General features: G+C 33.0%; 2 protein-coding genes across 3 annotated transcripts; one reads left to right on the top strand and one right to left on the bottom strand.

Moving 5' to 3' along the window:
- Positions 1-2,761: 2,761 nt before the first annotated feature.
- On the top strand, positions 2,762-4,474 carry LOC144547505 (upstream activation factor subunit spp27-like). The gene is made up of 2 exons (XM_078296171.1): positions 2,762-3,104; positions 4,057-4,474. The coding sequence occupies exons 1-2, from the start codon at positions 2,874-2,876 to the stop codon at positions 4,180-4,182; spliced, it is 357 nt and encodes a 118-aa protein (XP_078152297.1). The 5' UTR covers positions 2,762-2,873; the 3' UTR covers positions 4,183-4,474.
- Positions 4,475-8,167: 3,693 nt separating this feature from the next.
- Positions 8,168-11,133, bottom strand: LOC144547643 (alpha/beta-Hydrolases superfamily protein). 2 transcript variants are annotated; one of them, XM_078296332.1, is made up of 7 exons: positions 10,971-11,133; positions 10,480-10,655; positions 10,245-10,300; positions 9,567-9,687; positions 9,342-9,464; positions 9,013-9,184; positions 8,168-8,647 (listed from the first exon to the last, which is right to left on the bottom strand). In XM_078296332.1, exons 1-7 carry the CDS (start codon positions 11,076-11,078, stop codon positions 8,462-8,464), a joined length of 942 nt encoding a protein of 313 aa, XP_078152458.1. In that variant the 5' UTR covers positions 11,079-11,133; the 3' UTR covers positions 8,168-8,461. The 2 variants fall into 2 exon arrangements, with proteins under 2 accessions (XP_078152458.1, XP_078152459.1); XM_078296333.1 differs by having other exon boundaries at positions 9,567-9,684.
- Between the last annotated feature and the right edge of the window lie 7,874 nt (positions 11,134-19,007).

Raw genomic sequence — 19,007 nt, 5'->3', positions numbered from 1 at the left:
AAATTTCGAGATATAAGAAAAATATTATGATTTATAAGTATTGTAGTTGGACGTTAAAAATTATAATGTCTTATAACATTCTGTTAATTCAATCACTAATAAATGTTAAAAAAAAAAAAAATACTGTAGCTATAAAATGTTTGCGAATGAGGAAATGATGCCAAGAAAAAAGTCGGAACTTAAATGTGGAAATAACGCTAACAAAATTGCAAATGGGGGTCCGGACCCACCTGACGGTTTTGATATCAGGGCAAGGATGCAGTATACTGTTACGAACACGCTCATGCTCACGGTTTAGAAGTCAGGACATACACCGAAAATATAAGAACCGTTCATTCGAACTTTGCTACAAAAGGCTTGGTGTAATCGACGGTTACCGGAGGGTTGAAGAATCTCCGTGCACCTTCTAAAGAGGCGCATCTAGAACCGTCCTGAATCCTGATCATACTTTAGGATAAAATAAAGAGGAGGGATTAAGTTACAACAATTTTTGAGTTACAATAAGTATTTTCTACATTTTCAAAGTCTAAATCGTCGATCCAAACCGTTAGATGTGATCTCTACAATAAAATGTGCCTGGAGACCAAATTTTACATTTTTTGAAATTTTTTTACTATTTATTAAGATGGGTACAAAATTCAATGGTCTGAATTTAACTAGTTTTTGTACCCATCTTAATAAATAGTAAAAAAATTCCCCAAAATGTAAAATTTGGTCTCCAAGCACATTTTATTGTAGAGATCACATCTAACAGTTTGGATCGACAATTTAGACTTTAAAAATGTAAAAAATACTTGTTGTAACTCAAAAATTGTTGTAACTTGATCCCTCTCTAAAATAAAAATAAGGTTCTTATAAAATTTTGACTTTTCAAAAGAACCCATGCAAAATTTGAAGGATCCTCACCATTAGCTAGGACTTTCTTCCTAGCTACATTAAAATCTACATCAGCTAAAAAGTTTAAAATCTTATTATTATTATTTTTTTAAAGTTAGTGGTTTTAAATACCATCTAACAATTTTATTAATAAAAAACATATTTACAATAGATTAAATGATTGAAATTCCTAAATTTGCTATTTTATTCTCGTGAAAATGTAAAATGTAAAATCTTCATCTCACTCCACGACCGAATCCGCTTCTTCGACCTCCGCAGCACTCTGACGGTGACCAGATCTACATACTGTCGCGCTCCAATCGAGATGTTGATCATCGTAATACTCCATCTCGCTTCACGACCGGATCTACTTCTTTGACTGTCGCTGCGCTCCGACAACGACCGAATCTACTCACCGTCATGCTCCAATCGAGATATCGATCACCCTAACGCTATCTCACTCCACAACCAGATCCACTTCTTCGATCACGGCCATGCTCCGACGACGATCAAATCTACTTACTGTCGTGTTTCTATGGAGATATGAACTCTACGCTCCAAGCTCTGACGATACTGTACTCCCGGCTCCGATGGGCTCTGCTTGGCTCCGGTTTCTCCCCTCTCTCATTCTCCTTTCTGCTCTGCTCGAGAAGGTAAAACCGAGAGAGAAAAGTTGTTGTGTTAAGACTAAAGACTACAAGAAATATTGGAGTTGAATGAAGAAGGAAAAAGAGCGAATTGAAATGAGGCGGCTCTTATATATGATTTATTCTTATAAACAAGCAATTAATTGCCTCGCAAATTAAAATTTATGTGAATTGATCTTTTCTAATAAACATGAATATTCATATTGAAAGCAACAAATTGTTTTATAAAAAAAATGACTTGACTTGTTTCCGTAGAACAATATTCTTTCATGTTTAATATTGAATCATAAATGGATATTTATCTTAATATGACAATATAGAATTTAAAGTGCATACATTGCGAGAGAATTACTAAAAAGAATATATATTTCACAAGACTCGGATAAAAAATCTTATAATAACTACAATTTTAGTAAAGACAAGCATAGAGAAGTTTTAAAAAAATGAACAATAAATAATCGATAGAAAAATGTCCAGAAAATGATACGGAGAAATTAATTATGATTAGGATTTTGAGCATAGTTATTTTTAGCTCACAAAAAAAACATTGTTAGAGCATCTACATCTCTGAAAATCTTGGAGTTTCTAATATGATGTGGCAGTTTCTAAACCAGTTTCAGGGGTGCAGATGGGTTTCTTATTTAGCAATTTTGCTTCAAAGTTTCTTAATAAGAAACCGTTTATAAACTCTGACATGGCCAAATAATTTGTTGAAATTATTTTTCTCTTGTAATTTATCTGTTGATGTGGTAATTAAGAAACTCTAATTTTAGTTTCAGGGATGTGGGGGGTTTAGAAACTTTCAGAGACAAAATTTATAAAAATCAGTTAACAGTTATTTAGAAACTCCAAGAGTTTCACGGATGCAGATGCTCTTATATATTATTAATTGTAATGTCACATTCAAATACAAGTTAATATTTTTTCCTTGGAAAAGTCAATAGGGTCAATCATTATTTTTTTTTATCATAAAGAGCTTTGAAAATCTGTTAATTTGTTACAAGTATCAATTTAATAATTGTTAATGCCATCAATTTTTCTAATACATATACAAAAAATATTTAAGATCATATTAGCCGAGTGATAACAGCGGAAACGATCTAAATTACTTCATCGTTTCACACAAGTAATATCAGTGATCCAGGAGCAGCCAAAAACCCCACATTCAGACCTCTTTCTCCATCTGGCAATATAAAATAACAACGCCATAAGACTAGACCGATTATCACTTGAAAAAAATAAAACAAATCAACATATATTTTCCAGTTTGCACTCGACGCTAAACCCCTGCTCTCTCGCCTCGAAAAACAAAACCAAACCCTCAAAACCCTAACCCTAAATCCTCCGGCCATGTCTAAGGTTTTGAGCCTCTCCAAATCTCTCCTGGCGGCGGCCTCCTCTAAGGCCAGGGCTGCTCCTGCCTCGTTCGCCGCCGCGTCGGCGGAGCCAACCAAGGGAAGCGGTATCATGAAACAGATGCCGGTGTCTCCTTCCTTTCGCAAATTTCTTGGTGTCGGAGAGATTTCTCGCCCTCAGGCTGTGAAGAAGATCTGGGAGCACATCAAGTTGCACTCTCTTCAGGTATGGCGATTTTCTCTTACTTTTAATTTTCTTTGGAATAAATCTTTTTGCAGTTCAGTAGCGTGGGTACGTTTATACATACTCCGTTAATATATATTTGATCGGTTATTTTGTGTGAACTTTAGTTAGGTTTTTCATTCGATAAATTTCATTCTTGATTATTTTTATTAAGTCTGTGCTAATTTAGTAGATGTATTTCACTATCGTGCATTCGTGGTTTCTTTTTTCAAGCTTGGTTCTTTTTTGTCCCGTTTGTTGGGTATTTTTAGGGGATCACTTTTTTCTTGCAAAAGTGGGATATTTATGTTTTATTTCGATATTGTTAAATTACTTTGAAGCACCCACCAATTTTTGCCTTCTTAAATACTTAAATTGGAAAACTTTCGTGGGATATATAGTTAATTTTTGTTGTTTGAAACGGTCATCCTTAATATGTTGTAGGATATTATTGTTTGATTTAATCTTTGATGACAAAATATTACATGTGGCTTTTCTGTCTTTGCTGTATACCTGTATAAAAAAATCAGCATACCTCAGTTGCTAATGAGTATTTAGACTGTACAAGGTCACAAAGATTAAATCTGTGGAGATTTGTCATGTCCTATTTCAGTGTCTAATTTTCCTCCTCCTATTTATAGGTAGTTTCAAATTGGTATTTCTCGAGAAATATCAAAATAGCATGAAAAAGCCAGCAAAATCTGATTTATTTCATATGCCCATCTAAAGCATTGAAAAATGTCAGGGTACCTTACCGTTCCTTGTTTTTTTGGTGCTTTAGAAGACCCTCTATTGGGATGTAATTTTATTTCGGAGCAAAATGGGCAGTTAGGTAAATGTGATGTGCTCCATCCTTTTATAGGGTGTATATGTCATGTTGTACAAATATGCCGAACGTTATTTTATTTCAAAATTTTTACTGGATATTTGAATTTGAATTTCATTTATATTACAGAACCCGGAGAATAAGAGGGAGATAATATTGGATGACAAGCTGAAGTCCATTTTTGGCAACAAGGACAAAATTGGGATGTTGGAGATTGGCAAGCTGATTTCTCCTCACTTTATCAAATCCTCCTAGGTTGATAAACAAAATGTCTAAAATGTTACTATGTTCAGTTAGAAGTAGCATGTCTCTCTGAAGGAACACAGATGTTTCCTTTGTGCATAGCCTCACCTCTTATCAGCTTGAGGCTTTATGTTTCAGTGTATCTTGTTCCTTCTACCTTCTATTTTGTTTTTAGGGTCACTTAGAAAGTGTTTAGTGTTGGTCTGTTGTCACTTGATGGATGTAATTGAACTTGACAAATGATTGGGTGAATGTTGTTACCAGGATTTTGCTTATTGCGTGTTTGTTTCTTTGCTTACATTAATTCATGGTATTTGTTTGTGCTGGATGTGCCAGTTTCAAAGATTGATTAGGTTCATGATGGCTCTTTTAGGCATAGTTTTAAGTTTGACTTGGACCAGTGCGAACTTGCAAAAATGGAGGCCTCAAAGTAAGGTGGTTATTTGTTTGGCACAGGTTAAGTTCAGCTTAGATGTGTGAGGTACAGTTTTCAGATGATGTACCAGTCTCTTAGAGTTGGAAGTTCTCGCATGTAGGATATTGAACTGGTATGGTAAATAATAGATGAGTGTGATTGGTACTTCCTGTTTTGTTGCTATTGATATCATCAGATCTTTGTTCAAATTGGCACGTCTTGTCGCTGTAAAACTAAAACAAAATAGTTGTTCAACGAATTGTGATGTTACAAGTTGAACTGATTGCAAGCAGGCGATCTTTCAATATATGGGGTTCTACTGATCTACTCTGTAACAGCTATGGCGGGCTACAATTTAATGTATATGTGAAATTTCACAATTGGTGTTAATATGTATACTGTAAGGGCCTGTTCAGCCGACAAATGGGAATGAGCGCGGGCACGGAATTTGAACTGAAAAACACTGTTCCCGTGGAAAAAAAAAATTCAGTTGAACTGAATTTTTTTTTTCCCACGTGAATAGTGATTTGACCGAACAGACCCTAAAGAGGCAAAAAGAAAAGGTGAAACGTAAATGAAAGCCAGTCAATACTTGAGTAATGGTGGCGCACATAATGGAAGGGTGGTACACAAAAATTTGGTACCTTTTAGATATGTTGCCTTCTCCGGGAAGACACCAAATCCATTAACATCTGTTTTTATTTTATTTTATTAAAAAACTAGTCAGATGTGCAAGATTACGTTTTCAGTATAAACTGGTATGGATTCTTTCTAGAAAAGAAGTGTGTCCTTGATTCTGTTTCAGAGATGAAAATGGCGAATAAAAATTCCTCTTATTTTTCTCTGTGTATAGCCTTAACCAAAATGCAAAATGTGCACATTCATGTTTCTTTATATGTACCATTTTGCATTTTGCTTTTCATGTAGCGTTTCCTATCCAACGAGGATAAAATGACCCCACAGCTAATGACGACAAAACCCGTCCCTAGTGCATGACCGTTTTATAGGCAGAGTGTTGGATTTATTGTCAACCTCGTTGGATTTAATGTCAACGTTGAGCATATATGTAATCTAATTATGGATTGTTTACTGTTATATATGATTGTCAATTAAAGTAATCAAATAAAGTAATAGACAATTAATATATTCATTACGATGTGGTCCATAAATGTGTAGAATAATTTTGGCAAAGATCAAATTATTGATGGACTGATTTAGAAATTTTCAATTCAGAAAAGTACATTTTCAGAGGTCAGAAATCTGCCTTTATGGAGGATTGTGTTGTCCTCACGGATATCGATGCAGTCGCACAGCTTTTGATGTGACAGCATGGTTTTTGATGCACATCACAAAATACTTTTTCAATTTGGCAAATAACTATAAAGGTTATTATATATAATGATTGGTTCCCAAGGCACAAGGTAACTAAAAAAACACATAAACTAAACATACATTTTTCTCTTAAGAAAAATACAGTTCTGTGTGTCTTCTCTTCTTCTTCCACCATCAAAGAATAGAGAAGATAAATCCATTAAAAAATATGGAGATAATTTCTCAAGGGCCACACCTTGCTGTCCTGGAAGACTTATTTCTCGACCCGACGACAAAATGCGAAAATGACTTCTTGCCATTGAAGACTTGTCTCGTGCTCACGGAGATAACTTGCTCTACTATGGTTTTGGTTATTCTATGACAAACGACATGGAATCAAATATTATGTTCCGCACTTATAATTTATGTATTGAGTCTCTTTGATATAAGATAGTTCTTAAGTTAAGGCGGAGAACTGTTTCTCCTTTCTCAGAGTGTAAGTAATTGACCCATAGATAAAATATAATTATTTGATCTCTGGATAAGATGCAATTATTTGCCTTTATAATTTCCCAACAGAGAGCGCCTCCAAAAGTTTTCATTAAACAATAAAGATTCCAAACCAAAAACACTAATAAATTAAAGTTCTCCACTTTATCCCAAATTTACTCAACCTTGCGTAATACTGTCTTCCACGCGTTGCAAGGTTCTCTTCGTCTCATCTACCAGAAATTATTAAATGGTGAGAGGTGCTTTTCTCGGAAGAAAAATTGTTATCTTTATTTTTGCCAGTAACTTAGAACCACACGGTAGAACATTTGTTTAGCAAAAAAAAAATGTACATCGTTCTAATGTCTTGTGAACCACGAATTTACCAACTGCAGCAAGCCGCATGTTATCTTTCAATTAATCTTAATAATCAAGCTACATAGCCTACATTTGCTATGTTTGAAGCACTTAAATGCCAAATTACGAACAAATTCCAATTAAAAGAAAGGACGCCACAAAATCCTCAATCCTTAACCCATAATAACCAAAACCACATATTCAACGGTTCTAGAGTTATACGGGATGCAGGGGCGGATCTGTGTATGTTAAGGGGTGCTAAGTCACTCCATAATTTTAAATTTTTTAATCATGTATATTTAAATTTAATTAATTATTTTTTAAGTGTGTGTATATATATATAGTATAATACTCTTCATAAAATGATAAATGTGTACTTGTAATCTGGTAATTAGAGTTTTACTTTGTGTTTGTGAGATCTTGAGTTCAATTTCTAGAGACCGTATTGTTTTTGCCTTTCCACATGTTATGTATTTTATAGTTTAGAACCCCTATTCAAATTTTCTAGTTCCGCTCCTTACAAGATTTGATTTTTTTGTACGTGAAACACATAATATGATCCTTAGGATCTTATGAACATAAAGGAATAGGAAAGTTCGGGTATATATTATTGAGATGCATGGGAATTTTCAAAAGAATATGTTAAATGTTCAAGAGTTAGTTACTTCATATTAATGATTGAGCAAATATTATTGCAGTTTAAATTTTTAGTGTCATTTTTTTTCTTTCAAAAAACGAAAACCCGTCGTTGGTCTAGTGACAAAAACAATGTCCTTAGTGTGGAAGGTCACAGTTTTGAAATCCAAATGAAAGAATTCTATATTGATATTAAATAGCTAGGTGATTTGACCTCTAATATTTACTTAAAAAAAAATTCCAAGAAAAGATCCATACAAATAATGCACTTTATTTTCATACTTTGTACTTTAAGATCATTTGAAATATATCATTTTTTAGAAATATTAATTAAACAATGTTAGATTCAAAATTCTTAATATAACACAATAAGTCGTGATTTATGATATTTAAACTAATTGATATTATAATAATCTAATACATCATTCTATATTGATATGTTTGCAGAGGATGGGGAAGGGTGGGTAGTCAAAAGTACAAAGAAAGGAGTTTTCCTTTTGATTTACTTTCTTATTTTTTTGTCAGTTAATTCATTCACACAGGTCATATAGTGGGTGCAGATCCAGTTGTTATTAACGGAGGAAAAATATACATTAGGAACTCCAAATATTAGCATATTTTAAAAAGAAAGGTACATGCAAAACTATTTCAAAAAAGGAAGGTGCTGATATTTTTGGTAACATAAAATCTCACAAATCTTTCTTTTAAACTTGCATTTCAATACTTTAGAAACCAAATATAAAATTTTATAATTTCTGCTAAAAAAATATAAACAGACTCAAATTCATATCTCACAATTAACCAGATTTGTTCATTGTATTGACTCTTTGACCCAGTACATAATGAATTCAAATAAATTATAAAACTTTACATGGATCGATCTCTTGTGAAAAAAGCAAGATCTATAGTTTGATTCCGAATTTCAAGAATTACTGCAAAAGAGAGGTGGTGGTATTTTATGGCACCTACTTTTGTGATCTTGCTTCTTTGAAAATGAAGAATTGGTTGAATTTCAAAGGCTATATTCTGAAATATTTGCCATTTACAAAAGAATATTCTTACTATCCTAAGTGCTTTTCATGTCTAATTAAGAAGGTGGTGTACCCATTTATCAACAACAGAAGGAGAGCCATACCAAGGCCTGGTATCGTTGTCAGATCCGACTGGAGAGTGGTACACACCCTCCAAGCTTATGTTAAGCGCACCTTCTAGATGTGCTGCCATCTCTGGTACAACACCATCTCCCCACGCATCTGCTTTTCCACAGACCTACAAAATAAAATAGAAGTGGAAATAGAAATAAATAAGGTCTGCCAATGTTTCATTCATTTTTGTAGTTTGAGTTTTTGGTTAATTTAATTCATTTAGGTAAGAGGAAAACTTTGATAGAGTTGTGGCTTTTAATCTTTAGCTGAGGTGATAATTATCAACTCGCCAACTACTATACCAAATGTGTATAGTGCAGCTTTGTACTGAAACCACTAAATATCAACATAATTGGGTAAGTGGCACCCTAGAATGAATTACTCTTAGGTACAGATATCAATTTGGTACTGGTACACACCATGTCAAACTGCAACAATCAAGTTCGACAAGGCAAAAATTGGTCCGAACAAGAAATTATTTTCATGTACCTGTTTATACCCTTGACCAACAAAACGAGCCCGCAAGGAGGGGCCCGCCGGTACATATTTACTGTTTCCATTGTTTGGAAGGGATTTTTCCCCGTCTGAATTTGTATCACCTGAAGTATTCTCATTAGGAGGAGAACTGGCCCCTCCAGTTATACGTGCTCCCTGGATATATCTGAAAATAAAAGTTGGTTTCATTAAAAAGGAAATTCAAGAACTACGGGAAAAAAAAAAATTATACCATACGCATCTAGCTTAAAATATAGGATTTTCTGATGAGTTCCAAAGCTTGAAAACAATTGAACAATTCCTCTAGAAAACCACAAAGATACCTTCCAGCAATGCATATATATCTTAGTTCTGGCGTATAAACTGCTGGTGCACAATTCATCGCAACATAATCCAACAGGCCTCTTGTCTGGTCTATTACTCCTTGCACCCCCTTTGGCGGTGGCCTAAAAGGGCAATATATTAAAGAAAAAGGGCAGTAGTAAAAGTAGTGAGTTAAATGAGGTTAACTGCAAATTTTAATACGACATGTGGTTATGGAATCATACAAGTGTGGTGAGCCAAGTGTGAGTAGCAAGGAGATGTCAGAGAAACCGAACTTTTCCATATAAACCCGTGCCAGCCACCCCCCGGCTGAGTGACCTATCAATGATATACCTTTATCTTCTCCTGTAACAGAAGAAATATTTGAGAACCCAGGAAAGAGATATTTCAGTTTCAATCTAGAGCATTGGCGGAGCAAAGATTTTTGGCTTGTGGTGTCAATTAAAAAGTTTTTGAGATTTTTTTGGTTAGAAATTGCAATACATATAAAGTAAGCGACCATTTAAATATCCAGTTTTCAAGTTGCAAATACATATATTTTGTAGTAAGAAGAGTTTATATGCATTAATTTTGAATAAAAAATGCTTTTGCAGTTTGGCCAGATACTGGTACCAGATCTGGCCAATACAGTTGAGTCTCATTTAACCCATTTTACTTATAAAATTAACCCCTCAATAGTACAATTAAGCGTCAACTAAGGTTGAATTTTTCCAAGCTAAAGAACACTAGATTTTTCTAATTCTTAACAGTGCATTATATTATATGTACCAATTAAGATCAACTGGACCAACTCAACAAAAAAGGTTCATTTAACCTCCATTGCCTAATTAATAACATTGGCAAGAAAAATAGACAAAAAAAATAAATAGGCGAAGAGATCTTATTACAAATGACAAACTGACCTTCAGTACAAAGAAGCTTGGCATCACAGATGGCCTTTTCAACTCTTTTCAAGTACCTAATGATTGTAAAACACTTAATCAGTGTAATCTTATTATAATTCATGCAAGAAAACTATCTGATAATATTGACTCGAAAACTAAATACTGAAGATGGTGAAGCTTAAAAGCTACAAGGGTGATGCAAATAGTTATCTAGAACTTACAAAAAGAGGAGAGACTAAAAATTGAAGAATACCAGTCAAGGACAGGGGAAGGTTGGAGTGTACCCTTCCAGTAGTTAGGGTCAATTAGACCAGAAGCATTGCGCAACCAATCAATTCGTGACACCTGTGCAACCACACACGGCACATCATACCTCTCTTTTAGTGTGGTTACTAGCCCCTCATAGTCTCTCGTATTGTTTCCCAGTCCCTGTTTGATAACAAAATATAAAGCACTCATAATGAAATTATCAATTCTTAGCGGCATTAAGTTGAAACATCGTATATAGCAAAATCACATTTGGCACCCTCCAAATTCCATAAGGTCCTAAGTGGAAAAATAATAATATAGGTCTGGATATGTTTAATTTTAAAATTATCAAATTAATCCACGTGGCAATACCTGAGAAGAACAATGGAGCAATTTGATAGCTAAAAGGCTTAAAATTTTCTTTTTAACTTCAGTGTGTATGTGTAAGCGTTAGAGAGTGAGAGAGAGAGAGAGAGAGAGAGGAGAGAACATTACAGGGAGGATAACGGCGGGGCGTGGGGCCGCAGGAGCAGAGGAGGGAGCGCTAATGGAAAAGGAAATGAAACTCTTGTGTGGATTAATGGCGGGAAGGAAAGAGAGCATGGTTAGTGCGAGCCGAGAAGAGTACAAGCGGATAGAACGCGAGAGGTCTGGGTAAAAATTATTTTAATTTTCTGTTCTTCTTTCATATGCCCCTGAAGTCTTTAAGAATCACATATTCCATGAATAAAGTAACTAGTAGAATTAATCTCTTTTTATTTATTTATTCTTTTAAAATTGATGTCAATAACGTCGATTTAATCTAACTTCATATCTCTTTCTTTGTTTGGCATTTTGGTGGTTGTACTAAAATTTCATTTTTTTTAAATAAAGTTATTGTCCAAATATTTATATATCAATCGAAATATAAATAAGATTGTCCAAATTACTCAATGCTTTCTACATGATATAATTTTTTTTTTTATAGATTTTAAAAATTTGACCCATTCACATGCAAACATTTTACTTTTCTTATTACTTTAGGCTCATCATATAAAAACTTAAATATTAGTAAATAAACTTTAAAAATAATAAAAAAATGATGTTAAATGATATAAAAATATAATTTAAATAATTATATGCGAACTGAATATAAAATTAGTAAGATAATCGAACTCCTACAAACTTTTATTCAAATGAAAATTTGCTCGTAGTCGTCTCGTCGTCTTGCACCTTTTGAACTCGAGGTCGAGGATAATTATCATCATGACATGTTGATGTGGAGTTTAAAAGTGGGGCTCATATGTAAAACTGGATCATTATTGTGTGGACATGTAAATTTCTTGCTCTTTTGCGATCCACAACCCGGGCCATTTTGAGCCTTTTATTTTGATGGATCCAATCATCCAACACCGTTGTGGTTTTTTTTTTTTTTTTTTTTATTTGGGGGCGGGATACATCGTTGTGGATTTAGTAGTTCACACCACGGCGGTCAACCATTAAAATTTGAAATTGAATATAAAATAAATCTTCATAATGCACGTAGATGTCCTGATCCGCCAATGACTATGATTGAAAGATAAAATTTTAGATTTAACATTAGCTCTTCAATCAAATAATTTGTCTTCTTTTGCGTGTAGAAGTCTAAATTTAGTTAGAAACATACTCATCACACATACTATCACACAATATGTTACAATTAAAATTGAATAGAGAATAAAATTGAAGAAAAATTAATTAATTAATTTTCTTATTTGTCCGCTCCAACTATCTCCCTTCGTTATTTTCTTATTTAAGAATCATGATTGATGATCAATTTATTTTTAAGAATATCAAATACTGACATCTTTTAAAAATATTTTATCAGTATTTGATATCTCCAAATAATATATTACTCAATTTAAGTTATAGTGAATCTTTTTAAAATTTTACTTACTTTAATTTTGATAAGATAAAATATTTTATATTAGTATGTTTAGATTCATTCTTAGTTTTAGTTGTTAATTATATAGAGAACATATATATTGAGGAGGGATTTTAGTAACATTAACTATAATTAGTGCCACAAAATGGAGCAACTAATTTATTAATACGAATTCACTTTTACAAAATATTTTTTGTCTTTTTGACTTTTGTCTATGTGATGTATATATTTCTACAAGCCATCTTTTTTTTATTTTTAATCAAATCTCTTTACATGCATCAAAGTTTGAAATTCAAATTGTAAATCAAACTTTTGATCTTCTTCATTTTATAATATATTTCCATTGTAACGCACAAATACGATACTAGTAACATATAATCAGAATGCTGGGAAGCCCATCGGAGCAAATTTAGTCATAATTCTCTGCCCCACCTTTAAGGATCTTGTTGACAGCATTTCAAATCACAGAACCAAAATGCAAATAATGACACTAGGAATTCACTCAACCTTAATAAATGCTTGTATACATATATATAGTTATATACGACAATTGAAGTATCATGCTAAAAGAAAAACAGAAAACACAATTGAAGAATCTCACATAAAAAATTGCATCACAGCTGAAAGTACAAGGTCTTCCCCGGGCATGGACATGCGATGATACTTCCCACAAATATATTCACATAAGATGAAATTTCCTTAATTATTTTGAGGAGGGGGGGAAGGTTTGAGCTACAATATATATATCATGGAAGTTTGCCAACATCACCAGGTGAGGTCTCATGGTGGCCGATAGGATTGCTATTGCCAGGTGAGGTATCAGGGTATTTCCCTTCTAAAAACTCATGCTGGACGCCTCCAGAACTCTTCATGGAAGAAGACAACTGGACCTGTCCAGGATCCATCAAGGAAGGAGAAGAGTACAAAGAGGCCTTGAGCGGTGGATGCAATGCTTCTTGTAGGTTTCTCGCACTAGAGACAGAAAGTATCTGCATGCAAAGAATGCCAATTATAAAAGCTTGAGCATTGATCTTGGTGGAGAAACTAGCCATATGCATGATTAATATTACAAGCTTATTTATGATTTTCGTAGAGAGCGAATTGTTGTGTTGGATGACTTAAATTTTGGGTCCTTTTTAATTATAGAGCGATGAAGTTCACTGTTATTATATAAGTGTGAAAAAATTAATTAAAATAAAAAGAAATTAAATGTCATTTTAAAATAATTATGAAATGGCATCAAGAAGCGAATTATTATGTCTAATAAAAGTGCAAAAGCATCTGTCTAAAGATTTTTAGTAGTTTCGTGATTCCAAACTGCATAAATACACAAACACCGTTTTTATTTTAAGTTGAGATTGTCTTGCAAATTTTTGTCTCAGTATTACTATCGAACATAAAGAAGAGGAGGGCTCAAATGCACCATAATTTTTGTGCTCTAATTTGCTTCACATTTTTTTATTTATGTTTTCAAAGTCCGAATAATCGATTCGAACCGCTCAATATAATCTTCATAATAAAATATGCTTGGAGACCAAATTTTATAGTTTTAGAATTTTTTTACTATCTTTTTAGATAGATACAAAATCACTGTTTTAAGGAGATTCTGGACCATCCGATAAAGTGGTATTGTACCTATGTAAAAAGATAGTAAAAAAAGTTCTAAAAATATAAAATTTGGTCTCCAAACATATTTTATTATGAAGATTATGTTGAGCAGTTCGGATTGACCGTTCGGACTTTGAAAATATATATAGAGGATGTAGAGCATATTAGAGCACAAAGTTATGGTGCATTTGAACCCTCCTCCATAAATAAATCCTGAATAATGTGCTTGACCATCGATTAATATTCTCTCTCATCTTCGTTTTTTTGTTTTTTTTTTTTCAAATTTTGGATAAAGATTTTAACATAGTAGTTTTGACTTCATGCAGCGCACGCATCATATACAGTGTTGATGTGAATATGTAGTCTTTGCGCTGAATAAAGTAAAAGATACTCTGTTAACATATTTACCCCCAAAATTTTCCGAATTATTCCTCTGAGATCTTCTATGCCGCGAAATAAGCTGTCCAATGTTGACGGACTAATAGGGAGTATGGCTAATATAACATCAGTGTCTTTTCAGTATATATAAATCCAACTCCAAAACCTATCAAATCGAGTTCAAATCGTGAATCCAAACTGTTCAAACCGATCTACTTCATTAGTTGTGCGTTTACATGTAAAATTTATAAGTTTTTGAGTTTATTTGATATCAAGTCAAGCGGTCAAATGTGTGAGTTTTTTAAGTTAATTTTAATACATTCATTTTTCAATTTTTTTGCCACTTGATTTGATACTAAAATAACTTGAAAATATAAAAAGTTTGCATGTAAACGCATCACTCATAAAGTAAATTGGTTTGAACGGTTTGGATTCACCATTTGAACTCGATTTGATAGGTTTTGGAGTTGGTGTTATATAGACTGAAATGACACTGATGTTATATTAGCCATACTCACTAATAGGAGAGACTGAGAGAGTAAATATTAAATAAGTTAAATCCGGAGAACATTGTGTCTAGAACATGGCGGGGCCCTACTTTATAATCCGCCTTAGAGCATCTGCATCCTAGCAACTTAACCGAGTTTCTAAATAATTGTTAACTATTTTTGTTATAAATGAAGGTTTCTAAAGTTTCTAACAATTTTTAGAGTTTGTATTAAGTTACATCAGCAAAAAATAAAAAATGAGAAATAATTTGAGTCAATTATTTAATCAGCATAGAATTTATAAACAATTTTTTATTTTACTGTATAGTTTTAAATAAAATTTTTTTTCTTGTATTTCTGAAATTAGATTAGAAACTCTAATAGTTTTAGGGATTTAGAGGCTCGCAACACGCTATGCTCTGTTATCTGACCCATTCTTACTACGCCACGTGTTCAGAGACTGTGGTAGTGAGAATGAAGATTTCTGTGGCGTTCTCTTTAATGTATGTATCGCGTTATGCTCAAATTAACATGTATTATTTTGTCCATTACACACAAATCTATACAGCTAAGAGCGCAACAAAACGTTCACATTTGCAAAATAAGACCCTGATAGCATTGAGTTTTCTGTTTAAACGTAGTTGTAAACTTTAGATGACCGTATCGCATCATACAAACATCAGATTGGCTATCTTTATATTATGTAGTATAATCTATACCAACAAAGTAAGCATAAGATTATATAATTTTCACTGTTTAACTTTTTTCTTAACGTTCTTAATTGGTTTAGACCCAAGAATATATATATATATATAGAGTTAGGCTGGGGTGCTATGGATAGCATAGTGGCCTCTATGCTACGGCTCAATATTCGAGTTTTCAAAATTCAAACGGTCGATCCGAACCGTTCATCTTATTCTCCATATTAATATCTGCTTGGAGACCAAATTTTATAATTTTCTGAATTTTTTTACTATTTATTAAGTATTTTACAAAATTGTTGATCCAACGGTGGCTGCACAAAACAGTAAAACCACTTTGAAAATCGCTAATCCAACGGTTTTACTGTTTTGTGCAGCCACCGTTGGATCAACAATTTTGTAAAATACTTAATAAATAGTAAAAAAATTCAGAAAATTATAAAATTTGGTCTCCAAGCAGATATTAATATGGAGAATAAGATGAACGGTTCGGATCGACCGTTTGGATTTTGAAAACTCGAATATTGAGCCGTAGCATAGAGGCCACTATGCTATCCATAGCACCCCAGCCTAACTCTCTCTATATATATATAGAGAGAGATGGGCTATGGTGCATTGCAATGCATGAACCCTCTTATGCATTGCACTATAAATCATGGATTTAAAGTCCAAATGACTAATCCGAACCGTTCATCTTGTTCTTCATATTAATATGTGCTTGGGGACCAAATTTTACATTTTTTGGAATTTATTTACTATTTATTAAGCAATTTTGAAAGTCGCTGATCTGATGGTCCAGAAAATTTTACTGTTTTTTACTGTTCACAGCAAAACAGCAATTTTAAAAAATGCTTAATAAATAGTAAACAAATTCCAAAAAATGTAAAATTTGGTCTGCAAGCACATTTCAATATGGATTAAACATCTAACGGTTCGGATCGGTCGTTTGGACTTTAAATCCGTGATTATAATGCAATGCATAAGGGGGTTCATGCATTGCAATGCACCATAGCCCATCTCTCTCTCTCTCTATATATATATATATATGAGATGGACTTGGGTGAGACGCGGAGTATATGCGTTTGGTGCTCTATGGTACATTTTAGCCATTTTGAAAATCCAAACAACCGATCCGAACCGCTCAACACGATCTCCATATTGAAATGTGCTTGGAGACCAAATTTTACATGTTTTGAAATTTTTTTACTATTTATTAAGCCACTTTGAAAATCACTGATCCGGTGGTCCAGAAATTTTTACTGTTTTTACTGTTCATCCGGATTTTCAGATTTTCAAAGTGGCTTAATAAATAGTAAAAGAATTTCAAAAAATGTAAAATTTGGTCTCCAAGCACATTTCAATATGGAGATCACATCGAACGGTTCAGATCAGTTGTTTGGACTTTCAAAATGAAAATATGGCGTGAAGTACAAACGCGTGGTGCTCCGCGTCTCACCCAAGTCCATCTCATATATATATAGGATTTGGCTAATATGCTATGGGTAGCTAAGAGGCCTCCCGTGCTACGGCTCAATATTCGACTTTTCAAAATTCTAACGGTCGATCCGAACCGTTCATCTTGTTCTCCATATTAATATGTGCTTGGAGACCAAATTTTACATTTTTTGGAAAATTTTTACTATTTTTTTAGATTTATTGAAAATCGCTGTTTTTCAGACAAATCTGAACCATAAAAAACAGCGATATTCAATAAATCTAAAAAAATAGTAAAAAATTTCCAAAAAATGTAAAATTTGGTCTCCAAACACATATTTAGATGGAGAACAAGATGAACAGTTCGGATCGACCGTTAGGATTTTGAAAAGTCGAATATTGAGCCGTAGCACGGGAGGCCTCTTAGCTACCCATAACATATTAGCCAAATCCTATATATATACACACACACACACACACACACACACACACACACATATATATATAGAGAGAGTGACTAATGTGCATTCATATGTATATAGGCCGATATGCATACAGTTCAAATTTGAAATTTTAAAATCCAAAACGTTCATCTTGTTCTTCATATTAATATGTGCTTGAAGACCAAATTTTATATTTTTTTTCTGATTTTTTTTTACTATTTATTAAGCCACTTTGAAAATTGTTGATTCAACGGTGGCTTAACAAAACAGTAAAATCAGCAGCCACCGTATCAACAATTTTGTAAAATACTTAATAAATAGTAAAAAAATTTAGAAAAATGTAAAATTTGGTCTCCAAGCACATATTAATATGGAGAACAAGATGAACGGTTCGGATCGACCGTTTGAATTTTGAAAAGTCGAAATTGGACCATATGTATTTCGGCCCATATACATTCGAATGCACTTTAGTCACTCTCTCTCTCTCTCTCTCTATATATATATATATACAGAGAGAGAGAGAGAGAGATGGGCTATGGTGCATTGTAATGCATGGAGTGGTTTGTGCATTGGACCATAAATCTAAAATTCAAAATCCAAATGGCCGATCCAAACCGTTCATCCTGTTCTCCATATTAATATGTGCTTGGAGACCAAATTTTACATTTTTCTGAATTTGTTTACTATTTATTAAGTATTTTACAAAATTGTTGATCCAATGGTGGCTTAACAAAACAGTAAAATCAGCAGCTACCGTTGGATCAACAATTTTGTAAAATACTTAATAAATAGTAAAAAAAATTCAGAAAAATGTAAAATTTGGTCTCCAAGCACATATTAATATGGAGAACAGGATGAACGGTTTGGATCGGCCATTTGGATTTTGAATTTTAGATTTATGGTCCAATGCACAAACCCCTCCATGCATTACAATGCACCATAGCCCATCTCTCTCTCTCTCTATATATATATATATTATTTTTGCATTTAATTGAAATTAATCTAGGCTCAATATTATTCCTTGTTGCAAAACTTTAAACTTGTGTTACGTTATTTGACAGTGTTGTAAATAAGGTATGCGGTCGTCGAACGGATATGGTACTGCCAAACGATTAATTGAGAATAATTGAAAATAATCGTTTATAATTAGAAATAATTGGCTGATTAATCGGAAAAATCTATAACGGTTTGATCACTGCCAACGACTAATCGGCCTAGACTGACGTTTTTTACAACACTGATTTGACATATTAAAAGTGTTTTTAACTCGTTAAATTAACATTTACGAAATTATGTTTGCATCTCTCTTATTTAAAAAAAAAACTAGTTCATTCTACTTTTGAAAAAAAAAATATCCTTTATTTAAAATGGAAACAATTTTGTTTTTGGTCACATTCTTCCGAAAGTTTTATGATAGATACAGTATATCATATGTTTTGTTTCTAACATTGAAAGTATTGATGTATCTGGTTAAGCAAACATTGTAGGAAAAAAAATAAGAGGTATAAAACAAATATTTGGTGTAAAAATTATTTTTTTCCAATTTATATTTATCAAATAGCAAAATTATAGCGATG

This window comes from Carex rostrata, chromosome 31 (genome assembly GCF_964058835.1).
Source record: "Carex rostrata chromosome 31, lpCarRost1.2, whole genome shotgun sequence".
Lineage (NCBI taxonomy): Eukaryota > Viridiplantae > Streptophyta > Magnoliopsida > Poales > Cyperaceae > Carex > Carex rostrata.
The sequence above is the reverse complement of the archived record's forward strand: the minus strand, read 5'-3'. Positions and strand labels throughout refer to the sequence as shown.

Coding starts and splice junctions, on each gene's coding strand:
- LOC144547505 (XM_078296171.1), top strand. CDS start 2,874: ATGTCTAAGGTTTTGAGCCTCTCCAAATCTCTCCTGGCGGCGGCCTCC. Junction 3,105..4,056: donor TCAAGTTGCACTCTCTTCAG/GTATGGCGATTT, acceptor TTTATATTACAG/AACCCGGAGAATAAGAGGGA.
- LOC144547643 (XM_078296332.1), bottom strand. CDS start 11,078: ATGCTCTCTTTCCTTCCCGCCATTAATCCACACAAGAGTTTCATTTCC. Junction 9,185..9,341: donor TATATATGCATTGCTGGAAG/GTATCTTTGTGG, acceptor TTTTATTTTCAG/ATATATCCAGGGAGCACGTA. Junction 8,648..9,012: donor TTGGTCAAGGGTATAAACAG/GTACATGAAAAT, acceptor TTTATTTTGTAG/GTCTGTGGAAAAGCAGATGC.